This window comes from Chiloscyllium plagiosum, unplaced genomic scaffold, assembly GCF_037043375.1.
Source record: "Chiloscyllium plagiosum isolate Xiang-an unplaced genomic scaffold, Cpla_swu_hap1 HiC_scaffold_50, whole genome shotgun sequence".
In the NCBI taxonomy this organism is placed as follows: Eukaryota; Metazoa; Chordata; class Chondrichthyes; order Orectolobiformes; family Hemiscylliidae; genus Chiloscyllium; species Chiloscyllium plagiosum.
This window is the reverse complement of record NW_028270188.1, coordinates 46240049-46263826: the sequence shown is the minus strand read 5'-3', so window position 1 is coordinate 46263826 and position 23778 is coordinate 46240049. Positions and strand designations below refer to the sequence as shown.

Genomic DNA, 23778 nt, shown 5'->3' with positions numbered 1-23778 from the left:
CACTACTATTGCAGGCAGTGCCTTCCACGCCCCTATTACTCTGAGTAAAGAAACTACCACTGACATCTGTCCTATATCTATCACCCCTCAATTTAAAGCTATGTCCCCTCATGCTAGCCATCACCATCTGAGGAAAAAGGCTCTCACTGTTCACCCTATCTAACCCTCTGATTATCTTATTTAAGTCACCTCTCAACATTCTGCTCTTTAACGAAAACAGCCTCAAGTTCCTCAGCCTTTCCTCATAAGACCTTCCCTCCATACCAGGCAACATCCGAGTAAATCTCCTCTGAACCCTTTCCAAAGCTTCCATATCCCTCCTATAATGCGGTGACCAGAACTGTACGCAATACTCCATGTTTGTACAGCTGCAAACATGACCTCATGGTTCCGAAACTCAATCCCTCTACTAATAAAAGCTAACACACTGTATGCCTTCTTAACAACCCTATCAAGCTGGGTGGCAACTTTCAGGGATCTATGTACATGTACACGGAGATCTCTCTGTTCATCTACACTACCGAAAATCCTAGCATTAGCCCAGTATTCTGCATTACTGTTACTCCTTTCAAAGTGAATCACCTCACACTTGTCCGCATTAAACTCCATTTGCCACCTCTCATCCCAGCTCTGCAGCTTATCCATGTCCCTTGGTAACTTACAAAATCCTTTGGCACTATACACAACTCTACTGACCTTAGTGTCGTCCACACATTTACTAACCCACCCTTCTATGCCCTCATCCAGGTCATTTATAAAATAGACAAACAGCAGCAGCCCCAAAACAGACCCTTGCAGTACACTACAAATAACTGAACTCCAGGATGAACATTTCCCATCAACCACTACCCTCTGTCTTCTTTCAGCTAGCCAATTTCTGATCCAAACAGCTAAATCACCCTCAATCCCATGCCCCTGTATTTTATGCAATAGCTTACCTTAGGGAGCCTTATCAAATACCTTACTGAAATCCATATACACCACATCAACTGCTTTATCCTCATCTACCTGTTTGGTCACCTTCTCAAAGAACTCAATAAGGTTTGTGGGGCATGATCTATCCTTCACAAAACCATGTTGACTATCACTAATCAAATCATTCCTTTCTAGATGCTTATAATTCCAATCTCTTATAACCTTTTCCAACACTTTACCCACACCCGAAGTAAGTCTCACTGGTCTATAATTCCCAGGGTTGTCTCTAATCCCCTGCCCGAACAAGGGAACAACATTTGCTATCCCCCAGTCTTCTGGTACTATTCCTGTAGACAATGATGACATAAAGATCAAAGCCAAAAGCTTGACAATATCCTCCCTGGCTTCCCAGAGAATCCTAGGATAAATCCCATCCGGCCCAGGGGATTTATCAATTTTCACACTGTCCAGAATTTCTAACACCTCTCCTTGTGAACCTCAATCCCGTCTAGTCTAGTAGCCTGTATCTCAGTATTCTCCTTGACAACATTGTCTTTTTCCAGTGTGAATACTGATGAACAATATTCATTTAGTGCTTCCCCTATCTCCTCGGACTCCACACACAACTTCCCACTACTATCTTGGATTGGCTATCATCATATTCTAGTCATTCTTTTATTCCTGATATACCTATAGAAAGCCTTAGGGTTTTCCTTGATCCTATCCGTCAACGACTTCTCATGTCCCCTCCTGGCTCACTTGTAACCCGCAAGCGCCCTAGCTGAGCCTTCACACCTCATCCTAACATGAGCCTTCTTCTTTCTCTTGACAAGAGCTTACTTTTTTAGTAAACCATGGCTCCCTCGTTCAACAACTTCCTTCTTGCCTGACACACAACACGGTCCAATCAGTCCACGCTGACCATAATCCCACCTGCCTGCTCCTGGCCCATATTCCTCCAAACCTTTCCTCTTCATGTACTTATCCAAATGTTTTTTAATCATTGAAATTGTACCCACATCCACCACTTCTTCAGGAAGTTCATTCCACATGCAAACCACCCTCTGTGTAAAGAATTTACCCCTTCAGCTTTTCTTAAATCTCTCTCTTCTCACCTTGAAAATGTGCCTCCAAGTCTAGAAATCCCCCACCCTAGAGAAAGGACACTCTGTCTGTACCCCTCATGATTTTGTAAACCTCTATAAGGTCACCTCTCAATCTCCTGCGCTGCACTGAAAACAGCCCCAGCGTATCCAGCCTCTCCTTTATAACTCAGACCGTCCATTCCCGGCAACATCCTGGTCAATTTCTTTTGAACCCTCTCCAGCTTACTAATATCCTTCTTGTAGTGGGTGTCATTTGGTTGGTGTATTGTGGCTGCTGTTATTAAGAAACGTTGGTCTTGGGATTTGGAGGAATAATTTGAAAAAGTGCTGCTGGACAGCTTGGGGCTGGTTGGGCTTTGCCTGAGCTCGTGGACTGCAGCTTGTGGACTATTATCCACTCGGCTGGGTTTGATTTGAAACCAAACATCCCAAAGTATCAAAGTGAACGTGATCAGAGACCAGTGAACCTGCTTACCATGAACCAGTGCTTGCCATGAACCAGTGCTTACCGTGAACCAGTGCTTACCATGAACCAGTGCTTACCGTGAACCAGTGATTACCATGAACCAGTGCTTACCATGAACCAGTGCTTACCGTGAACCAGTGAACCTGCTTACCATGAACCAGTGCTTACCATGAACCAGTGCTTACCATGAGACCAGTGAACCTGCTTACCATGAACCAGTGCTTACCATGAACCAGTGCTTACCGTGAACCAGTGCTTACCATGAACCAGTGCTTACCGTGAACCAGTGCTTACCATGAGACCAGTGAACCTGCTTACCATGAACCAGTGCTTACCATGAACCAGTGCTTACCATGAACCAGTGCTTACCATGAGACCAGTGAACCTGCTACCATGAACCAGTGCTTACCATGAACCAGTGCTTACCATGAACCAGTGCTTACCGTGAACCAGTGCTTACCATGAGACCAGTGAACCTGCTTACTATGAACCAGTGCTTACCATGAACCAGTGCTTACCGTGAACCAGTACTTACCATGAGACCAGTGAACCTGCTTACCATGAACCAGTGCTTACCATGAACCAGTGAACCTGCTTAGCATGAACCAGTGCTTACCATGAGACCAGTGAACCTGCTTACCATGAACCAGTGCTTACCATGAACCAGTGCTTACCATGAGACCAGTGAACCTGCTTACCATGAACCAGTGCTTACCATGAGACCAGTGAACCTGCTTACCATGAACCAGTGCTTACCATGAACCAGTGCTTACCATGAGACCAGTGAACCTGCTTACCATGAACCCCTGGGAGTTCCGGGTCAGTGTCATGCCAAAGTGTGTGTTCTTCATATCATCAGAGATGTTTTTCAGAGCTGCCTCCCCTGCAGCAATGTAGACAAACAAAAGAGACATCTATCATTGAACAGGGAATAATTGAAGCATTCTGCTCCATAAATATATGTTCACCCTCATTAAACTGAAGCACCCCACCAGAAATTACACCTCACTCACTAAGGACTATCCTCGCACTTCATCGCTCTGTATAAAGTCATCTTGATATTTTGTGACATCTGTTCTGGGAACAACCTCCCATAACTGCATGGGATTATGAAGAGTAAAGTTCCTTCTCTAATGACCCCATCAAACACTCCCAGGACAGGGACACCATGGGGTTAGATACAGAGTAAAGCTCCCTCTACACTGTCCCCCCATCAAACACTCCCAGGACAGGGACACCATGGGGTTAGACACAGAGTAAAGCTCCCTCTACACTGTCCCCCATCAAACACTCCCAGGACAGGGACACCATGGGGTTAGATACAGAGTAAAGCTCCCTCTACACTGTCCCCCCATCAAACACTCCCAGGACAGGGACACCATGGGGTTAGATACAGAGTAAAGCTCCCTCTACACTGTCCCCCCATCAAACACTCCCAGGACAGGGACACCATGGGGTTAGATACAGAGTAAAGCTCCCTCTACACTGTCCCCCCATCAAACACTCCCAGGACAGGGACACCATGGGGTTAGATACAGAGTAAAGCTCCCTCTACACTGTCTCCCCATCAAACACTCCCAGGGCAGGGACAGCACGGGGTTAGATACAGAGTAAAGCTCCCTCTACACTGTCCCCCCATCAAACGTTCCCAGGACAGGGACAGCACGGGGTTAGATACAGAGTAAAGCTCCCTCTACACTGTCCCCCCATCAAACACTGCCAGGGACAGGGACAGCACGGAGTTAGATACAGAGTAAAGCTCCCTCTACACTGTCCCCCATCAAACACTCCCAGGGACAGGGACAGCACGGGGTTAGATACAGAGTAAAGCTCCCTCTACACTGTCCCCCCATCAAACACTCCCAGGACAGGGACAGCATGGGGTTAGATACAGAGTAAAGCTCCCTATACACTGTCCCCCATCAAACACTCCCAGGACAGGGACACCATGGGGTTAGATACAGAGTAAAGCTCCCTCTACACTGTCTCCCCATCAAACACTCCCAGGACAGGGACAGCACGGGGTTAGATACAGAGTAAAGCTCCCTCTACACTGTCCCCCCATCAAATGTTCCCAGGACAGGGACAGCACGGGGTTAGATACAGAGTAAAGCTCCCTCTACACTGTCCCCCCATCAAACACTGCCAGGGACAGGGACAGCACGGAGTTAGATACAGAGTAAAGCTCCCTCTACACTGTCCCCCATCAAACACTCCCAGGGACAGGGACAGCACGGGGTTAGATACAGAGTAAAGCTCTCTCTACTTTTTTAAAGTGGAATTAAAGTTCCTTTGATAATGCATCCATCAAACATTCCTAAGCCAGGTACAGCACACGATTAGAAATTGACCCTCTACTCTTTTAAATTGACAGTAATGCTCTCTCTACATTTTTTACCAACATATTAAGGTTTCATCCACAATGTCCCCATCAAACACTCCCAGGACAGGGACAGCATGGGGTTAGATACAGAGTAAAGCTCCCTATACACTGTCCCCCCATCAAACACACCCAGGACAGGGACAGCATGGGGTTAGATACAGAGTAAAGCTCCCTCTACACTGTCCCCCCCAACAAACACTCCCAGGACAGGGACAGCATGGGGTTAGATACAGAGTAAAGCTCCCTCTACACTGTCCCCCCCAACAAACACTCCCAAGGACAGGGACAGCACGGGGTTAAATACAGAGTAAAGCTCCCTCTACATTGTCCCCCATTAAAAACTTTCAGGACAGGGACAGCATGAGGTTAGATACAGAGTAAAGCTCCCTCTACACTGTCCCCCCATCAAATACTCCCAGGACAGGGACAGCACGGGGTTAGATACAGAGTAAAGCTCTCTCTACATTGTCCCCCATTAAAAACTTTCAGGACAGGGACAGCACGGGGTTAGATACAGAGTAAAGCTCTCTCTACACTGTCCCCCCATCAAACACTCCCAGGACAGGGACAGCACGGAGTTAGATACAGAGTAAAGCTCCCTCTACACTGTACACCCCATCAAACCCTCCCAGGACAGGGACAGCATAGGGTTAAATACAGAGTAAAGCTCTCTCTACACTGTCCCCCCATCAAACACTCCCAGGATAGAAACAGAACAGGGTTAGATACAGAGTAAGGCTCCCTCTACACTATCCCCATCAAACACTCCCAGGAACAGGGACAGCAAGGGTTACATAAAGAGTAAAGTTCCCTCTACACTCTTAAACTGCAAGTAAAGTTCCTTCTATACTGTGCCAATCAAACACTCCCTGAACAAATGCAACAATCTGTGCTGCTGACAGATTTCAGCTGATGTTCATCCTGGTCCCTCACACATGCAATGTCCCTCCTGTCCCTCCGCACCTTGAGTCAATGGCTATATCTTTCATGGTGGGTTTCCCACTCTGTCCCCATGTTGTGATATCAATGTGACTGAAATGTTTTACCAGAGTTTAGTTTCATGCAGTTGGAGCTCCTTTTATTCGATATGTTACATCGGTATATGTCGCCGTTCTTGCTCTTGGCAATGCCGTCCCGGGGGGCACTGACCAGTAACCTGCCAACATAAAGGTTAAAAACAACACCACAGTTTGGCTCGTATTTTTGAGTCAAGGTACTCGTTTCACAGAGCATTTAAGAACATCAATCATACAGGTCGAGCTGTTGTAACAACATTTTGTTCATGCAATCGCTGCTAGGCGATTGAGAAATTGGGGACACTTTTTATAGTGCGAGCTTTTGAAGTGTGTACTGTATTGGTTATAACGCAATTCCATCCCCATTAGTTTAATTGGTGCTGCTGTTTTCTTATAACATGGATTTGCATGAGAACAGAAATATCCCATTATGATTAGATCCCCTACAGTGGGGAAACAGGCCCTTTGGCCCAACCAGTCCACACCAACCCTCCAAAGAGCAACCCACCCAGACCTATTCCTCTCTGACTAATGCACCTCACACTATGAGCAATTTAGCGTGGCCAATCCATCTGACCTGCACATCTTTGTGACTGTGAGAGGAAACCGGAGCACCCGGAGGAAACCCACGCAGACACGGGGAGAATGTAGAAACTCCACACAAACAGTCACCCAAGGCTGGAATTGAACCTGGGACCCTGGTGCTGTGAGGCAGCAGTGCTAACCACTGAGCCACCATGCCACCCGACCAGCACTAACTGTAAGAGCAGCAGGTGGACCATTCAGCCCATTGTGACTGCTCTGTCATTCAATGGAATTGTGGCTGATCTAATCATCCTCAACTCCACTCTCCTGCCTTTCCCCTGGAATCCTTGGTTTCTTTACTGATTAAAAATCTGTCTATCACAGCCTTGAAAATACTCAACAAACCAGCCTCAGCAACCCTCTGCCAAAAATAATTCCACAGATTCACGACTCTGAGAGAAGAAATTTCTCCTCACCCCTCTTAAATGTGCAACCATTTCATTCTGAGATCCTCTGATTCTAGACTCTCCCATGAAGGGAGATAACCTTTCCAAATCTACCCAGTCAACTTCCAAAAGGAATTCTTCAGCTCATCTCCGAGACCAGTCCCTGTTACATAAACAGTCAGGGTGTGGGGTGTCCGAGGAGGAATTCTCCAAAATACATAATTCCCCATCACGCTGTTTCTCAAACCACCTCCAGGAGAGGGAGGGGGACCCCATACCCCAGTGAGAGAGAGTCAGCCCCTTCAGGAGAGGGAGGGGGACCTGAGATTTATTAATGAGGGAGGAATAAAGTGGGCATCTCGTAATGGTGGTAGCAACATGTTTGCTGACTACCAGTAAACAACAAAAAATTACTGAAAATTGAATGGACTTTATGAAAAGTGATTTGATGCCAAGTTCTCGTGGTAAATTCAAATTGCAGGGTGGTGACCTGGTAACTGCTTTTTGAACTCAGGGTTGCTGCCTATTTTTTTGCAACCCTCTCATTTTGGCTGTGGGCCTTTCACAGGTGGTTTGTGTTACCTCTTGGTAATCAGAAGGTGTGATTTAATTTCCAAGCAAGGCCTCGGAGGGAGGTGAGTCTCAATTTAATTTAATTCCTCTCTTTTCTGTTTTGTGATGAGACTCTGAGAATCCCTACAGTGTGGCTAATCAGCCCATGGCAATCCTCAGAATAGCATCCCACCCAGACCCACACCCTTACCCTATCCCTGTATTTCCCATTGTTAATCCACCTATCCTGCACATCCCTGGACACTATGGGGCAATTTAGCACAGCCAATCCACCCTAACCTGCACATCTTTGGACTGTGGGAGGAAACCCATGTAGATGCGGGGGAGAATGTGCAAACTCCACACCAACATTCGCCTGAGGGTGGAATCGAACCTGAACCCGTTGGGAGGCAGCCGTGCTAACCACTGAGCCACCGTGGCACCCTGACCTTATATTCAGTTATTTATACCTCAACTGAACAAATACAGAAGGGAAGTGAACTCAATGCCTCACATGATCGGATGCAGATGAATTAAAAAGATCAACGGTTATCTCTCCTATCTGTCTCTGTCTCTTTCTGTCCCTCTCTCAGAGTTTCCTTTCTCTCCCTGTGGCCATTCCTCATTCCTCAATGTAAGTCCATAGAGTCTCGTGTGAGATGAGAGCTAAGTGTGTGGGGGTCTATATGAAGGAACTGAGAACATTCTCGCTACCTTTGCAGACAATACAAAGATAGATAGAGGGCTGGGTAGCATTGAGGAGGTGGGGAAGGTGCAGAAGAACTTGGAGAAAGTGAGGACTGCAGATGCTGGAGATCAGAGTCGAGAGTGTGGTGCTGGAAAAGCACAGCAGGTCAGGCAACATCCAAGGAGCAGGAGAATCGACGTTTCGGGCAAAAGCCCTTCATCAGTCATTCCTGATGTTAATCTGTAATAAACCCAGTGAGAATTCAGCAATAACATCTTCACCTGGAGAATGGGGAGAATGTGGGAATCACCATTCCAAAGGCTCACTGATGTGGACAGTCAAGATGCACTTAAAGGAAAGCTAGATAAGAACAAAAGGTGAAAGGTACAGGAAGTAGGTAAGTTGAGAAAACCTGGTCAGCACAGACAAGTTGGGCCAAAGGGCCTTTTTCCATTCTATATGACTCCATGATTCTATTCCAGATGCAGAAGGGTGGAGGATATAAACACCAGCATGGACTGTGTGGGCCAAGGGAATGATGTCTCTGCTGTGCACATGCCCAGAGCTGTCTGGATTTCCTCATTCTTGCTGGAGTTCAGCTGCTTGGAGTTTGGTCTCACCAAGGTGTAAGCAGCTTCCTGTGAATTGAACCGTACTCTCACCCATGGTCCATATGCATACATCCCAACGGGGATTGCTGCTTTGTAATCCCTGAGAAGGTGACTTAGTCACCTCCACCCTGCTCCCATCAACACCCCATCCAGCCAAGGCTGGCCCAGGTGATCTGAGATAAATTTATACTATTCCAGTTCAAATTCAGGCAGTGAATCAACAACATTGCCACATCATAAAACTCTGGTGCGGCCGCATCTGGAATATTGTGTGCAGTTTTGGTCGCCATACTATAGGAAGGATGTGGAGGCACTGGAACGGGTGCAGAGGATGTTGCCTGGTATGGAAGGAAGATCGTATGAGGATAGACTGAGACACTTGGGGCTGTTTTCATTAGAGAAAAGAAGGTTTAGGGGTGACTTGATTGAGGTGTACAAGATGATTAGGGGGTTAGATAGGGTTGACAGTGTGAACCTTTTCCCGCGTATGGAGTCGGGTATTACAAGGGGGCATAGCTTTAAATTAAGGGGGGGTAGATATAGGACTGAAGTTAGGGGTAGGTTCTTCACTCAGCGAGTCGTAAGTTCATGGAATGCCCTGCCAGTAGCAGTGGTGGACTCTCCCTCTTTATGGGCATTTAAACGGGCATTGGATAGGTATATGGAGGATAGTGGGTTAGTATAGGTTAGGTGGGCTTGGATCGGCGCAACATCGAGGGCCAAAGGGCCTGTACTGCGCTGTATTCTTCTATGTTCTATCAGTAAGAGTGGTCTGGACTATTTAGAAAGCTTATTTATAAAGTGTTCCTGTAAACACAGACTATCAGTGTTCTTTGTGGGCTATCAGAACACTCTATTCATATTGTTAATGTCTGAAACCTGGATATAATAATGAAGGCAAGTAAGGGGACCCCAGCTCAGTCTGGAGGAGCCTCAGCCACTCCCTTATTTAACAGGTACAAGGTTGTAGGGAGTACTTTGTGCCGAATGGTAAAGATTACATAGTAAATCAGCAAACCGCAGTGTAGAGGTCAGGGGCTAAGAGGTTGTGAAGGCGGTGAGAGAGAGCAGAACATTTTTCTGATAGGTGACACTATAGTCAGACTGATAGACCACAGTTCTACACAGCTGTGGCCAGGAGTTCTGAAGATGGTGTTGTCTGCTCAGGGGTTAAGGACATCTCCCTGTGGCTGCAGAACTGGGATTGGGAAGAGAGGGAGCCAGTTGGTGCTAACAACGTAGGTACAATGAGGAAAGAAGTTCCGCTGAGAGAATTTAAGGGGCAAATTAAAATGCAAAACCTGAAAGATAGTAATCTCTGTGTCACCATACAAGCCAAGTGAGAGATGTGAATGTCTCTAGGAGTGGTAAGGGAGGCAGGAGTTCCAATCATTAGGAACAGGCACCTGGAGATAGAGTTAACTTACAGCAGAATGGGACTGGTATCCTAGTGGATTAAATAACCAGAGCTGCACGTACAGCTTTAAACTGAAATAGCTGGGAGGAGGTGGGAGGTTGGGGGAAGGTGGAATACATGAATAGTAAAACGTGTAAACTAAAGATTAACGACCTGAAACATTAACCCTGATTCTCTGTCCACAGATAAAGTGTGCTAGTATTTTCTATTCTAATTCCAGAATTCTAACATCTGCAGGAAATTGCTTTGGTAAATTTAAAGGAATGATTGGAGAGGGAATGGCTTAGTGGCATTATCTCTGAACTGTTAATCTAAGTAATGTTCTGGACACCCAGGTTTGAATCCTGCTGTGGTAGGACCTGAATTAAATAAAAAATAAAATCTGAAATTAAGAGTCTAATTGTTGATTATAAAACATTACAGCGCACTGCAGGCCCTTCAGCCCTTGATGTTGCACTGATCTGTAGAACCAATCTGAAGCCCACCTAACCTACACTATTCCATTTTCATCCATACGTCAATCCAATAACCATTTAAATGCCTTTAAAGTTGGCGAGTCTACTACTGTTGTAGACAGTGCGTTCCACACAGAGGGTTTACTCTGTCCTGCAAGATTTTGTATATATAGATTATCAGTTAAAACCTGTCTAGTTCACAAATGCCCTTTAGGGAAGGAAACTGTCATACTTACCTGGCCTGGCCTACATGTGACTCCAGACCCACAGCAATGTGATTGACTCTTAAATGTCCTCTGGATGATTATAGATGAGAAATAAATGCTGCCTAGTCAGTGACATCTTCATCCCGAGAATGAATTAAATAATTATTTTAAAAATCAAATAAACAGCTTTTATACAAAGCACCAGGATCCTAGTTTCTATGGAAAGTTTGTGTTGTCAGGTGATGTTACTGTTGGATATGGTCACTGTGTATGTGTGTGTGTGTGTGTCTGCGTGTGCATGTCTGTGTGTGTGTCTCTGTGTGCATGTCTGTGTATGTGTGTCTGTGTGTGAGTGTGTGCATGTATGTGTGTCTGTGCAGGTCTATGTGTGTGTGTATGTGTGTCTGTGCATGTCTGTGTGTGTGTATGTGTGTCTGTGTATGTGCGTGTGTGTACGTGTGTCTGTGTGTATGTGTGTCTGTGCATGTCTGTGTGTGTGTATGTGTGTCTATGCATGTCTGTGTGTGTATGTATATGTGTCTGTGTGCATGTCTATATGTGTGTCTGTGTGTGTATGTGTGTCTTGTGCATATCTGTGTATGTATGTGTGTCTGTGTGTGCACGTCTGTGTGTGTATGTGTGTCTGTGCATGTCTGTGTGTGTGTATGTATGTGTCTGTGTGTGCATGTGTGTGTGTGTATGTGTGTCTGTCTGTGTGTATGTGTCTGTGCATGTCTGTATGTGTGTGTATGTGTGTCTGTGCATGTCGGTGTGTGTGTGTATGTGTATCTGTGTGTATATGTGTCTGTGCATTCTGTGTGTGTATGTATGTGTGTCTGTGTGTGCATATGTGTGTCTGTGTGTGCGTATGTGTGTCTGTGCATGTCTGTGTGTGTGCATGTGTGTGTATGTGTGTCTGTGTGTGCGCGTGTGTGTGTATGTGTGTCTGTGCATGTCTGTGTGTATGTGTCTGTGCATGTCTGTGTGTGTGTGCATGTGTGCGTGTACGTGTGTCTGTGTGTATGTGTGTCTGTGCATGTCTATGTGTATGTATGTGTGTATCTGCATGTCTGTGCGTGTATGTATATGTGTCTGTGTGTGCGTGTGTGTGTGTATGTGTGTCTGTGCATGTCTGTGTGTATGTATGTCTGTCTGTGTGTGCATGTGTGTGTGTATGTGTGTCTGTGTGTGCTTATGTGTGTCTGTGCATGTCTGTGTGTGTATGTCTGTGCATGTCTATGTGTGTCTGTGTGTGCATGTGTGTCTGTGTGTGTGTGTCTGTGTGTGCATGTGTGTGTGTGTATGTGTGCCTGTGCATGTCTGTGTGTATGTGTGTCTGTAGATGTCTGTGTGTGTGTATGTGTGTGGGTATGTATGTGAGTCTGTGTGTGTATGTGTCTGTGTGTGTGTGTCTGTGCATGTCTGTGTATGTATGTATGTCTGTGTGTGCATATGTGTATGTGTGTCTGTGCATGTCTGTGTATATGTGTGTCTGTATGTGTGTATGTGTGTCCGTGCATGTGTATGTGTGTCTGTGAGTGCGTGTGTGCGTGTCTGTGCATGTCTGTGTATATGTGTGTCTGTGTGTGCGCGTGTGTATCTGTGCATGTCTGTGTGTATGTGTGTGCTTGTGTGTGTGTGTATATGTGTCTGTATGCGTATGTGTGTCTGTGCATGTCTGTGTGTGTGTCTGTGCGTGTCTATGTGTGTGTGCATGTCTGTGTGCGTGTGTCTGTATGTGTGTCTGTGCATGTCTGTGTGTATGTATGTATGTCTGTGTGTGCGTGTGTGTGCGTATGTGTGTCTGTGTGTGCTTTTGTGTGTCTGTGCATGTCTGTGTGTGTATGTCTGTGCATGTCTGTGCATGTCTATGTGTGTCTGTGCATGTCTGTGTGTGCGTGTGTGTGTCTGTGCATGTCTGTGTGCGTGTATGTGTGTGTATATGTCTGTGTGTCTGTGTGTATGTGTCTGTGTGTGTGTCTGTGTATGTATGTGTGTCTGTGTGTGTATGTGTGTCTGTGCACGTCTGTGTATGTGTGTGTCTGTGTGTGTGTATGTGTGTCCGTGCATGTCTGTGTGTGTGTATGTGTGTCTGTGAGTGCGTCTGTGTGTCTGTGTGTATGTATGTGTGTCTGTGTGTGCGTGTGTGTTGTCTGTGTGTATGTGTATCTGTGTGTGCTTGTGTGTGTGTATGTGTGTCTGTGTGTGCGTATGTGTGTCTGTGCATGTCTGTGTGTGTGTGTGCGCGTGTCTATGTGTGTGTGCATGTCAGTGTGTGCGTGTGTGTATGTGTGCCTGTGCATGTCTGTGTGTGAGCGTGTGTGTCTGTGTGAGCATGTGTGTGTGTGTATGTGTGTCTGTGCATGTCTGTGTGTGTATGTATGTATGTCTGTGTCTGCATTTGTGTGTGCGTATGCATGTCTGTGTGTGCTTATGTGTGTCTGTGCATGTCTGTGTGTATGTCTGTGCATGTCTATGTGTGTCTGTGCATGTCTGTGTGTGCGTGTATGTGTGTGCGTGTCTGTGCATGTCTGTGTATGTATGTGTGTCTGTGTGTGCATGTGTGTATGTGTATGTGTGTCTGTGCATGTCTGTGAATAAGTGTGTCTGTGTGTGTGTATGTGTGTCCGTGCATGTCTATATGTGTATGTATGTGTGTCTGTGTGTGCGCGTGTGTGTCTGTGCATGTCTGTATGTGTGTGTCTGTGTGTGCGTATGTGTGTCTGTGCATGTCTATGTGTGTGTCTGTGCGTGTCTATGTGTGTGCATGTCTGTGTGCGTGTGTGTGTATGTGTGTCTGTGCATGTCTGTGTGTGAGCGTGTGTGTCTGTGTGAGCATGTGTGTGTGTATGTGAGTCTGTGCATGTCTGTGTGCGTGTGTGTGTGTACGTGTGTCTGTGCATGTCTATGTGTGTGTATGTGTGTCTGTGTATGTCTGTGTGTGTATGTGTGTCTGTGTGTATGTGTGTGTGTATGTATGTGTCTGTGTGCATGTGTGTGTCTGTGTGTGTATGTATGTGTGTCTGTGTGTGCATGTCTGTGTGTGTGTGTATGTGCATGTCTGTGTGTGTATGTATGTGTGTCTGTGTGTGCATGTGTGTGTGTATATGTGTGTCCGTGCATGTCTGTGTGTGTATGTATGTGTGTCTGTGTGTGCATGTGTTTGTGTGTATGTATGTCTGTGCATGTCTGTGTGTATGTATGTGTGTCTGTGTGTGTGTATGTGTGTCTGTGCATGTCTATGTGTGTGTGTCTGTGCATGTCTGTGTATATGTGTGTCTGTGTGTGTGTATGTGTGTCTGTGCATGTCTATGTGTGTGTATGTGTGTCTGTGCATGTCTGTGTGTGTATGTGTGTCTGTGAGTGCGTGTGTGTCTGTGCATGTCTGTGTGTGTATGCGTGTCTGTGAGTGCGTGTGTGTGTCTGTGCATGTCTGTGTGTGTATGTATGTGTGTCTGTGTGTGCATGTGTGTGTGTATGTGTGTACGTATGTGTGTCTGTGCATGTCTGTGTGTGTGCCTGTGCATGTCTGTGTGTGTGTATGTGTGCCTGTGCATGTCTGTATGTGTATTTATGTGTGTCTGTGTGTGCATGTGTGTCTGTGTGTATGTGTGTCTGTGTGTGTATGTGTGTCTGTGCATGTCTGTGTGTGTGTATGTGTGTCTGTGCATGTCTGTGTATGTATGTGTGTCTGTGCATGTCTGTGTGGTGCATGTGTGTCTGTGCATGTCTGTGTGTATGTATGTGTGTCTGTGTGTGCATGTCTATGTGTATGTATGTGTGTCTGTGTGTGCATGTGTGTGTGTATGTGTCTGTGTGTCTGTGCATGTCTGTGTGTATGTATGTGTGTCTGTGTGTGCATGTGTGTTTGTATGTGTCTGTGCATGTCTGTGTATATGTATGTGTGTCTGTGTGTGTGTGTGTATGTGTGTCTGTGCATGCCTGTGTGTATATGTGTGTCTGTGTGAGCATGTGTGTGTGTGTATGTGTCTGTGCAAGTCTGTGTATATGTATGTGTGTCTGTGTGTGTGTGTGTGTGTATGTGTGTCTGTGCAAGTCTGTGTATGTATGTGTGTCTGTGCATGTCTGTGTGTGCGTATGTATATGTGCCTGTGTGTGCGTGTGTATGTGTGTCTGTGCATGTCTGTGTATGTATGTGTGTCTGTGCGCGTGTGTGTGTCTGTGCATGTCTGTGTGTGTGTATGTGTGTCTGTGCATGTCTGTGTGTGCGTGTGTGAGTGTATGTGTGTCTGTACATGTCTGTGTGTGTGCGTGTGTGTGTATGTGTATGTGTGCCTGTGCATGTCTGTATGTGTATTTATGTGTGTCTGTGTGTGCATGTGTGTCTGTGTGTATGTGTGTCTGTTCATGTCTGTGTGTATGTATGTGTGTCTGTGCATGTCTGTGTGGTGCATGTGTGTCTATGCATGTCTGTGTGTATGTATGTGTGTCTGTGTGTGCATGTCTGTGTGTATGTATGTGTGTCTGTGTGTGCATGTGTGTGTGTATGTGTCTGTGTATATGTATGTGTGTCTGTGTGTGTGTATGTGTGTCTGTGCATGTCTGTGTGTATGTATGTGTGTCTGTGTGTGCATGTGTGTATGTATATGTGTCTGTGCATGTCTGTGTATATGTATGTGTGTCTCTGTGTGTGTGTATGTGTGCCTGTGCAAGTCTGTGTATGTATGTGTGTCTGTGCATGTCTGTGTGTGCGTATGTATATGTGCCTGTGTGCGCGTGTGTATGTGTGTCTGTGCATGTCTGTGTGTATGTATGTGTGTCTGTGTGTGCAGGTGTGTGTGTATGTGTCTCTGTACATGTCTGTGTGTGCGTGTGTGTGTCTGTGCATGTCTGTGTGTCTGTGCATGTCTGTGTGTGCGTGTGTGAGTGTATGTGTGTCTGTACATGTCTGTGTGTGCGCGTATGTGTATGTGTATCTGTGCATGTCTGTGTGGGTGTGTGTATGTGTGCCTGTGCATGTCTGTGTGTGCGTGTGTCAGTGTGTGTGTGTGTGTGCATGTCTGTGTGTGTTTATGTGTGTCTGTGCATGTCTTTGTGTGTGCGTGTGTGTGTGTCTGTGCATGTCTGTGTGTGTGTCTGTGCATGTGTGTGTGTGTTTATGTGTGTCTGTGCATGTCTGTGTGTGTGTGTGTCTGTGCATGTCTGTGTGTGTGTGTATGTGTGTCTGTGCATGTCTGTGTGTGTGTGTGTGTATGTGTGTCTGTGCATGTTTGTGTGTGCGCGCGCGCGCGTGTGTGTGTGTGTATGTGCATGTCTGTGTGTGTGTGGAAAAGCCCAGATTCCTGATCACAAATACTATTCATTCACTCTGCTGGAAACTGTAGTGATTGTAACAAGGTCAGCTGGCTGGACCTCAGAATCTCAGTTCCCTGACTGGGGCTGTTAACCTGGTCCGCTGAAGATTAAAAGAAAGGGATACCAGACATCCTGTTCACTCTGAGAGCTGTCTCTGAGAGAGCTAGATCTGTGTTAAGGACTCTCCACATAAAGGGTGATTTGGTGAGGGGATACCGGCCTTTATGGAGTTATTTCAGAAACAATGGGCTGAATGGCCTCCTCTTTCACTGAAGTATTTCTGTGATTCTATGATGTATATGCCTGATGAACAGAGAGAAAAACACACATGTGCAAACTAACACACAGACACACGCACATGTACATACACACAGAAACACACACACACACAGACACACACACACACACAGACACACACACACAGACACACACACAGACACAGACACACACACACACATAGACACACACAGACACACACACACAGACACACACACACACAGACACACACACACAGACACACACACACACAGACACACACACGCACACACACACAGGCACACACACACGCACACACACACAGACACACACACAGACACACAGACACACACACACAGACACACACACACGCACACACACACAGACACACGCACACACACACACACACCTCCTTACAATTGCATGAAGAATGTCTATGTAAGTGAGATACTGGGCTGTTGTCTGATACCTGAGGAACATATTCCAATGAGTCTCAGCCCCTCTGAAGGGGGGTGGGGGGTGGTCTGTTGAGAGAGAGAGTCACAGAAAACCAATCGAGGGCAGTGGCACACATGTGAAAGTTCTTCATCTGAGAAATATGGGATGGGGACTGACATGAGTCAGTGTAGGTATACTGCAGCCAACAATTCTGGGACTCTGTTCAAGAAGAATTTGATCAGTGAAGGAAATGATATCAGCAGATAGCACTGCTTTCAGACTGCAACAGTTCAGCCAAGTCAGAGCAACTCTGTCCAATACTCTCTCCTTTTGAACAGTTTCAAATCAGCCAAGTAATGAGAGAAACAGATGAGAAACTGGCACTGAGCAAGCAGAGAGCCACTCTATTCTCTAATTGAAGAGACAAAAAGAAAATTTCAGACCTGGAAATCAAATTCAACTTTTCCTGTTTTTTTTGTGGAATCAGACATTGAGAATGACTCATTTTTGGAGTTAAAAATATTTTCCCCATTCTTTTTTCCTCCTCAAAATGGTCCAGAGACATAACTGACCCAAATTAGCTCATTTCATAGTTATTGTTATCTTGCTTACCCTGCATGCACCTTTGAAATGGTTGACACCAGCATCCATCTTGGTCCAGTTTTGGAGAACTGCATCTGTTTGTCATGGCTATGACTAGTATATGAGTTGGGACATTATGTTGAGATTGGACAGAACATTGGTGAAGACTCTTCTGGAGTACTGTGCCCAGTTATAGAAGGAATATTATTAAAGCTGGACAGGGTTCAGAAAGATTTACCAGGATATTGCCAAGAATGGAGGGTTTGAGTTATAGGGGGAGGCGAGGGCTATTTTGAGGGGTGACCTTATAGAAGTCCATAAAATCATGAGGGGCATGGATAAGGTGAATGGCAGGAGTCTTTTCCCTTGGGGCGTATTTTTAAGGTAAGAGGAGAAAGATTTAAAACACTGTGTACTCTGTGGGACTGCAGTGGGCTAGATCTCCAACCTGTTTGCCGGTCCTTTTAAGCCTGAACAGATGTTCACAACATCCCTACCCTACCTTCTCTTTTTGTACTGTTGCCCCTCAGACAGAGATATGAAGCTCCTATTGCTTTTCCCTTGCCTTTTCAATTGGCGTAGACACAAAGCCGGGGAGCCCTTCATGGTTGTCACTAGTCCTCAGTCAAGGGAGATGGCCTTCAGTCAGGAGGCCCGATCACAGCAAGTTAAGGGCAGTCCCCAGCACTGGTCTAGGGTTTTGGACACTGTCAGCTTAAGTGTTCAAAGTCAGGATCAGTGGCAGATGGCCTTTAACCCTGAAATGTATGAGTGATGCACTTTGGAAGAACAACAAGACAAGGGAGTACTCAATGAATGGCAGGTCACTAGGAAGCTCGGAGGAATGCAGGGATCTTGGGGGGGCTTGTCTCTGAAGATGTCGGGATAGGTTGACTGGGTAAGTAAGAAGGCATTTGGGGCACTTGCTTCCAAGGGAAATGGAATTGGGTTGCACAGCTGTTATTTTTGGTGTTGGTGGGGTGGTCTCACAGTTAGCCATTGAGGAAGTAGCTTACAGGGCAGAGTTATTGGTGTTGGGGATTGGTGGAGAGGACAGCAAGTGAGGGAAGATGAGCGGGTAATAGGGAGAAAGGTAGGGAATGAGGCTTGGTGATGAGTGGGTGGAGTAACAGAGGTGAAGTCAGTGTGAGGTATCAGAGAGAAGTTGGTGGCACTACTGCTGATGGAGTGGAGGAGGTCATTGACCCTTCTTCCTCCATTGGTGTGCATCCCTCCTGATGGCTGAGACTATAGCAGCCTCAGATCAGGTTGGCATGGTCTTGGAGATAGTGGACATCTGCTTCTGCACCACTCTGTCCACCAAGACCATGCCCACAAAGTAGGTCATCAACTTTCTCTTCTCAACTACAAGAAGAGCAATCATTGGGAACATTGCATGGCTGCTCCAGTATAAACCTGCTTGTCTGGGTGTATAACAACCTTTTAAAGGTGCTGCTGCTCCCAGAAATGCCAGTTCATTCCAGGATACTCCAGCAATAGCTAGTTTTTCTAGGTGTAATGAATGGTAGAAAGGGGCTAGAATTGGTTAAGAGGGGCGCCTTGGGATAGGGTGGGTACTTAATGAGGCGAGTTCAGTAAGATACAGTGATAGATCGTGTTAGGTCACACAGGGAAAACCCTTTCCCAAAACAGGATTGAACTGACACTTAGCCAAAATACTGTAAGGTTCATCCTTAAATGTCTGCTAATAACATTTGGTTCTACCTCACACCAATGCCCTTGACCCCTCTCATGTCTCTGAATTGGCAGGCTGCCCATCTAACATCCAGTGTAAGTTGAGCAGGTCGGTCAGCCAAAGCAGTATGAGTAAGAACAAAGCCATTGTCTTCAGGCCCTGCTACAAACTCCATTCTCTGGTTCCCGTTTCCTCCCAGGAATTATAGCACAGATTCCTCACGCACTGCGTCACATGTGACTCCAAGATGCTTCAAGTGCCATCTCCAAGGTCCTGTACATCTACTTCCCATCTCCATCTGTGCCTCAGCTCCTCCCCCCACATTATACCCTTCAGAAATGTGTGGATCACCTGAAAATCTGCTGATGCACCAAGTTCATTTCACCCAGCGGTCATGCAGCATCTTTGGTTTAGGGCTCCCATCTTTGCTGCCAAATCCTTCCTTGGTCTCACCCCTCCATGGCTCTGTAATAGTTTCCAGCCATATAAGCCTCTCAGATGTCTGCATTTGTTTGTGTGAGACCTTGTTAGAATGCCTGACTTTAATTGTTTCACTGTTGATGACAATACTGTGGGCAGTCAAGTTCCTGAATTCCCTCCTAAACATCCCTGCCTCTGAGTCCTCCTTTAAGACGCTCCATAAAACCTTCCTCTTTGCCCAAACCTTTGATTAGCTGTATTAGTACCTTGCTACTAAATCCATGTGAAGCATCTTGGGAAGTTGCATTCCATTATAGGTGCTATATAAATAGTTTGTTGTCATCCATCACATGTTGTGTCATTGAATCAAACCCAATCCTTCCTCATCTGGTGGACTGACACACTCAGTCATACATTAGATATGATCAGGAGCAGATAGTTTATCAGAACCTCCTTTAAAATTCCTCATCAATCCTACACTTTCATCTTCTCTTGACCTTCATGTGGTCCTCAATCTCTCCAATAAGGAGGGCAGTAAAGGGTTCCCACCAGGGCTCTACAATTGGGCTCCTGGGTGCCAGTTCTAATCTCCATCCAGTGGTCACAGGATCAGCCCTCCCCCTCCACCTATCCAACTCTGCCCCTGACCTTTGACTGTCAAAATAAAGACTAGCCAGTGAGTCTGGAAAAACTCAGTCACTCACAAAAGGAACAGGAGGCAAGTGAGCAGAAATATTCCGAATATGAAATACGGCTCACTTTGCAGTGAATCACTTCAACAATACCAATATTACAGTAAGTGCCACACATGCCAGACCTGCTACTGAATTATAATGGGCCAGAGAAAGATCATCTGCAAGTTCTTTACTGTTCTGTTTACTGGATTTGAATGGAATCCTCAGTTTCCTTGACAGGAATTGCAGCCAGAAATCAGGTTCAGGAATCTGATTTCAATTAACGAACAAAGTGGGTTAATGAAAGAAATATGTTAGAGCTCATGAACGAAGACATTTGAGATATAAAAGACATACCAAATCCAATACGTATGAATGTTTTCAATAATTCCCTTTGTGTTGACGTGTGGTTTGGTGGAAAGAAATTGACTCAATATTTATTACACTTGCGCTGTCACAGGATTACTCATACCGTTATCAAATAAAAAGGGGAGCTACTAAATAGAAGGTCAGACCTGAAACAGCAGGTCAGGCAGCATCCGAGGAGCAGGAAAATCAACGTTTCGGGCAAAAGCCAGGAGCCTCTGGGATGGAGAGATAAATGGAAGGGGTGGGGATGGGCTGGGGAGAAGGTAGCATAGAGTACAATAGGTGAATGGAGGTGATAGGTCGGAGAGGAGGGTGGAGCGGATAGGTGGGAAGGAAGATTGGCAGGTAGGACAGGTCATAGGGACGGTGCTGAGCTGGCAGGTTGGAACTGGGGTAAGGTGGGGGGAGGGGAAATGAGGAAACTGGTGAAGTCCATATTGATGCCCTGGGATTGATGTGTTCTGAAGCGGAAGATGAGGCTTTCTTACTCCAGGCGTCGGGTGGTGAGGGAGCGGCGGTGAAGTAGGCCCAGGACCTGCATGTCCTCGGCAGAGTGGGAGGGGGAGTTGAAATGTTGGGCCACAGGGCGGTGGGGTTGATTGGTGCAGGTGTCCCAGAGATGATCCCTAAAGCGCTCTGCGAGAAGGCGTTCAGTCTCCCCAATGTAGAGGAGACCACATCGGGAGCAATGGATACAATAAATGATATTAGTGGATGTGCAGGTGAAACGTTGATGGATGCAGAAGACTCCTTTGGGGCCTTGGATGGAGGTGAGGGAGGAGGTGTGGGCGCAGGTTTTGCAAGTCCTGCGGTGGCAGGGGAAGGTGCCAGGATGGAAGGGTGGGTTGTAGGGGGGCGTGGATCTGACCAGTTAGTCACGGAGGGAACGGTATTTGCAGAAAGCGGAAAGGGGTGGGGAGGGAAATATATCCCTGGTGGTGGGGTCCGTTTTGGAGGTGGTTTGTAGATGATACAATTTATGCGAAGGTTGGTAGGGTGAAAGGTGAGGACCGGGGGTTGGGTGGGGGGGGGGGGGGGGGTGGTTTCTGTCCTTGTTACAGTTGGAGGGGTGAGGTTTGAGGGTGGAGGTGCGGGATGTGGATGAGATGCGTTGGAGGCATCTTCAACCATGTGGGATAGGGAAATTATGGTCTTTAAAGAAGGACGCCATCTGGTTTGTTCTGTGGTGGAACTGGTCCTCCTGGGAGCAGATACAGTGGAGGCGGAGGAATTGGGAATACGGGATAGGATGCTCCCGATGCGGTCTCCTCTACATTGGGGAGACCGGATGCCTTCGCGCAGAGCGCTTTAGGGAACATTTCCAGGACACCCGCACCAATCAACCACACCGCCCCGTGGCCCAACATTTCAACTCCCCCTCCCACTCTGCCGAGGACATGCAGGTCCTGGGCCTCCTCCACCGCCGCTCCCTCACTACCCGACGCCTGGAGGAAGATTACCTCGTATTCCGCCTCAGAACACTTCAACCCCAGGGCATCAATGTGGACTTCACCAGTTTCCTCATCTCCCCTCCCCCCACCTTACCCCAGTTCCAACCTGCCAGCTCAGCACCATCCTCATGACCTGTCCTACCTGCCAACCTCCCTTCCCACCTATCCGCTCCACCTCCCCTCTGACCTATCGCCTTTACCCCCACCTCCATCTATGCTACCTTTCCCCAGCCCCACCCCCCCCCTCCCATTTATCTCTCCACCCTGGAGGCTCCCTGCCTCATTCCTGCTTTTGCCCGAAACATCAATTTTCCTGCTTCTTGGACATTGGCTGACCTGCTGTGCTTTTAGAGCACCACTCTAATCTTGACTCTAATCTCGAGCATCTGCAGTCCTCACTTTTGCCTGAAACATGATCAGTTCATCTCTCCACAAACACTGCGCAGACCACCTCAGTATTGTCGGCACCCCTTTTTGTGTTTTGATTGTCAGCCTGTCTCACTCTGTCATGAAATGTGTCGCTCATTCCACAGCAAACAAGTCCTGGAGTGGGAGTTGAAACTAAAGCTTCTGGCTCAGAAACATGGCACTACCAACTATACTCCAGTGTCTCTTTGTACCCATGTCAGCAACCAATAAACAAATTAACTAAGTGACAGTCCTTTCAAGGGGCATGATTACATTAAAGGCAAACTTATCAAGGAAGGGAAATGTATCAAATGTCCTACCCCCGTGGGGTCCTCCAGCCACAGAGGAACCCTCAGGCACATATGCACTCAAGGAATTGCTCATTCAGTACTGAAAAGTGACAAATAACTGTTGTGTCACACAAATGCCAGGCAATAACCAACTCTAACAAGAGAGAATGTAACCATTGCCCTTTGGCATTCCATGGCATCACCATCATTGAAGCCCACACAATCAACATCCTGGTGTACACCATTAACCAGAAACTGAACTGCACCCGCCATATAAATACTGTGGCTGATAAAGCAGGTCAGAGGTTAGGAATCCTGCAGCAAATAATTCACCCCTGGCTCTGTCCACCATCTACAAGGTATGAGTATGGAGTGTGATGGAATATTCCCCGTTTTTCTGGATGAATGCACTTAGGGCTCCTGAGACTGCACCTTCCAAACCCCAAAACACTGCCATTTATAAGGTCAAGGGCATCAGATATATATATGGGAACACCATCACCTGCAAGTTCCCCTCCAAGTCGCTTGCCATCCTGCAGTATATTGGAAGTATATTGACATTCCTTCAGTGTCATTAGATGGAAATGTGTTGCTGGAAAAGCGCAGCAGGTCAGGCAGCATCTAGGGAACAGGAGAATCGACGTTTCGGGCATTAGCCCTTCTTCAGGAAGGGCTAATGCCCGAAACGTCGATTCTCCTGTTCCCTAGATGCTGCCTGACCTGCTGCGCTTTTCCAGCAACACATTTCCATCTCTGATCTCCAGCATCTGCAGACCTCACTTTCTCCTTCAGTGTCATTAGGTCAAACTGCTGGAATTCCTTCCTGTGATAACCTCAATGGGGGCCATGGGGAAGCACTAATTAATCTCCTTGTGAGCTTTTGTGGCACAGTGGTGGTGTCCCTACCCCTGGAACAAGAGACCTGGGTTCAAGTCCCACCTGCTTCAGAGGGATGTAATAACATCTCTCATTAGAAAAATAAGCGAGGCAATTTTAAAAAATAAACACATCCTGTTGAGTATGAGTTCTCAGGTAACAGGCAATGGCCTGTCCAACTGGAATTCACCACCTGGGCCCTTTATAAAGCAGGCCA

At 46.7% G+C, this 23778-nt stretch overlaps 1 protein-coding gene across 1 annotated transcript in view; it reads right to left on the bottom strand.

Moving 5' to 3' along the window:
• LOC148135288 (integrin alpha-10-like) overlaps positions 1-23778 on the bottom strand; it is a 94954-nt gene that overhangs the window by 53680 nt on the left and 17496 nt on the right. The window contains exons 3-4 of the mRNA XM_087985098.1: positions 5917-6026; positions 3285-3370 (exon numbers count right to left, since the gene is read on the bottom strand). Coding sequence (XP_087841224.1) covers positions 3285-3370; positions 5917-6026 — 196 coding nt within the window. The remainder of the gene's footprint in view (positions 1-3284; positions 3371-5916; positions 6027-23778) is intronic.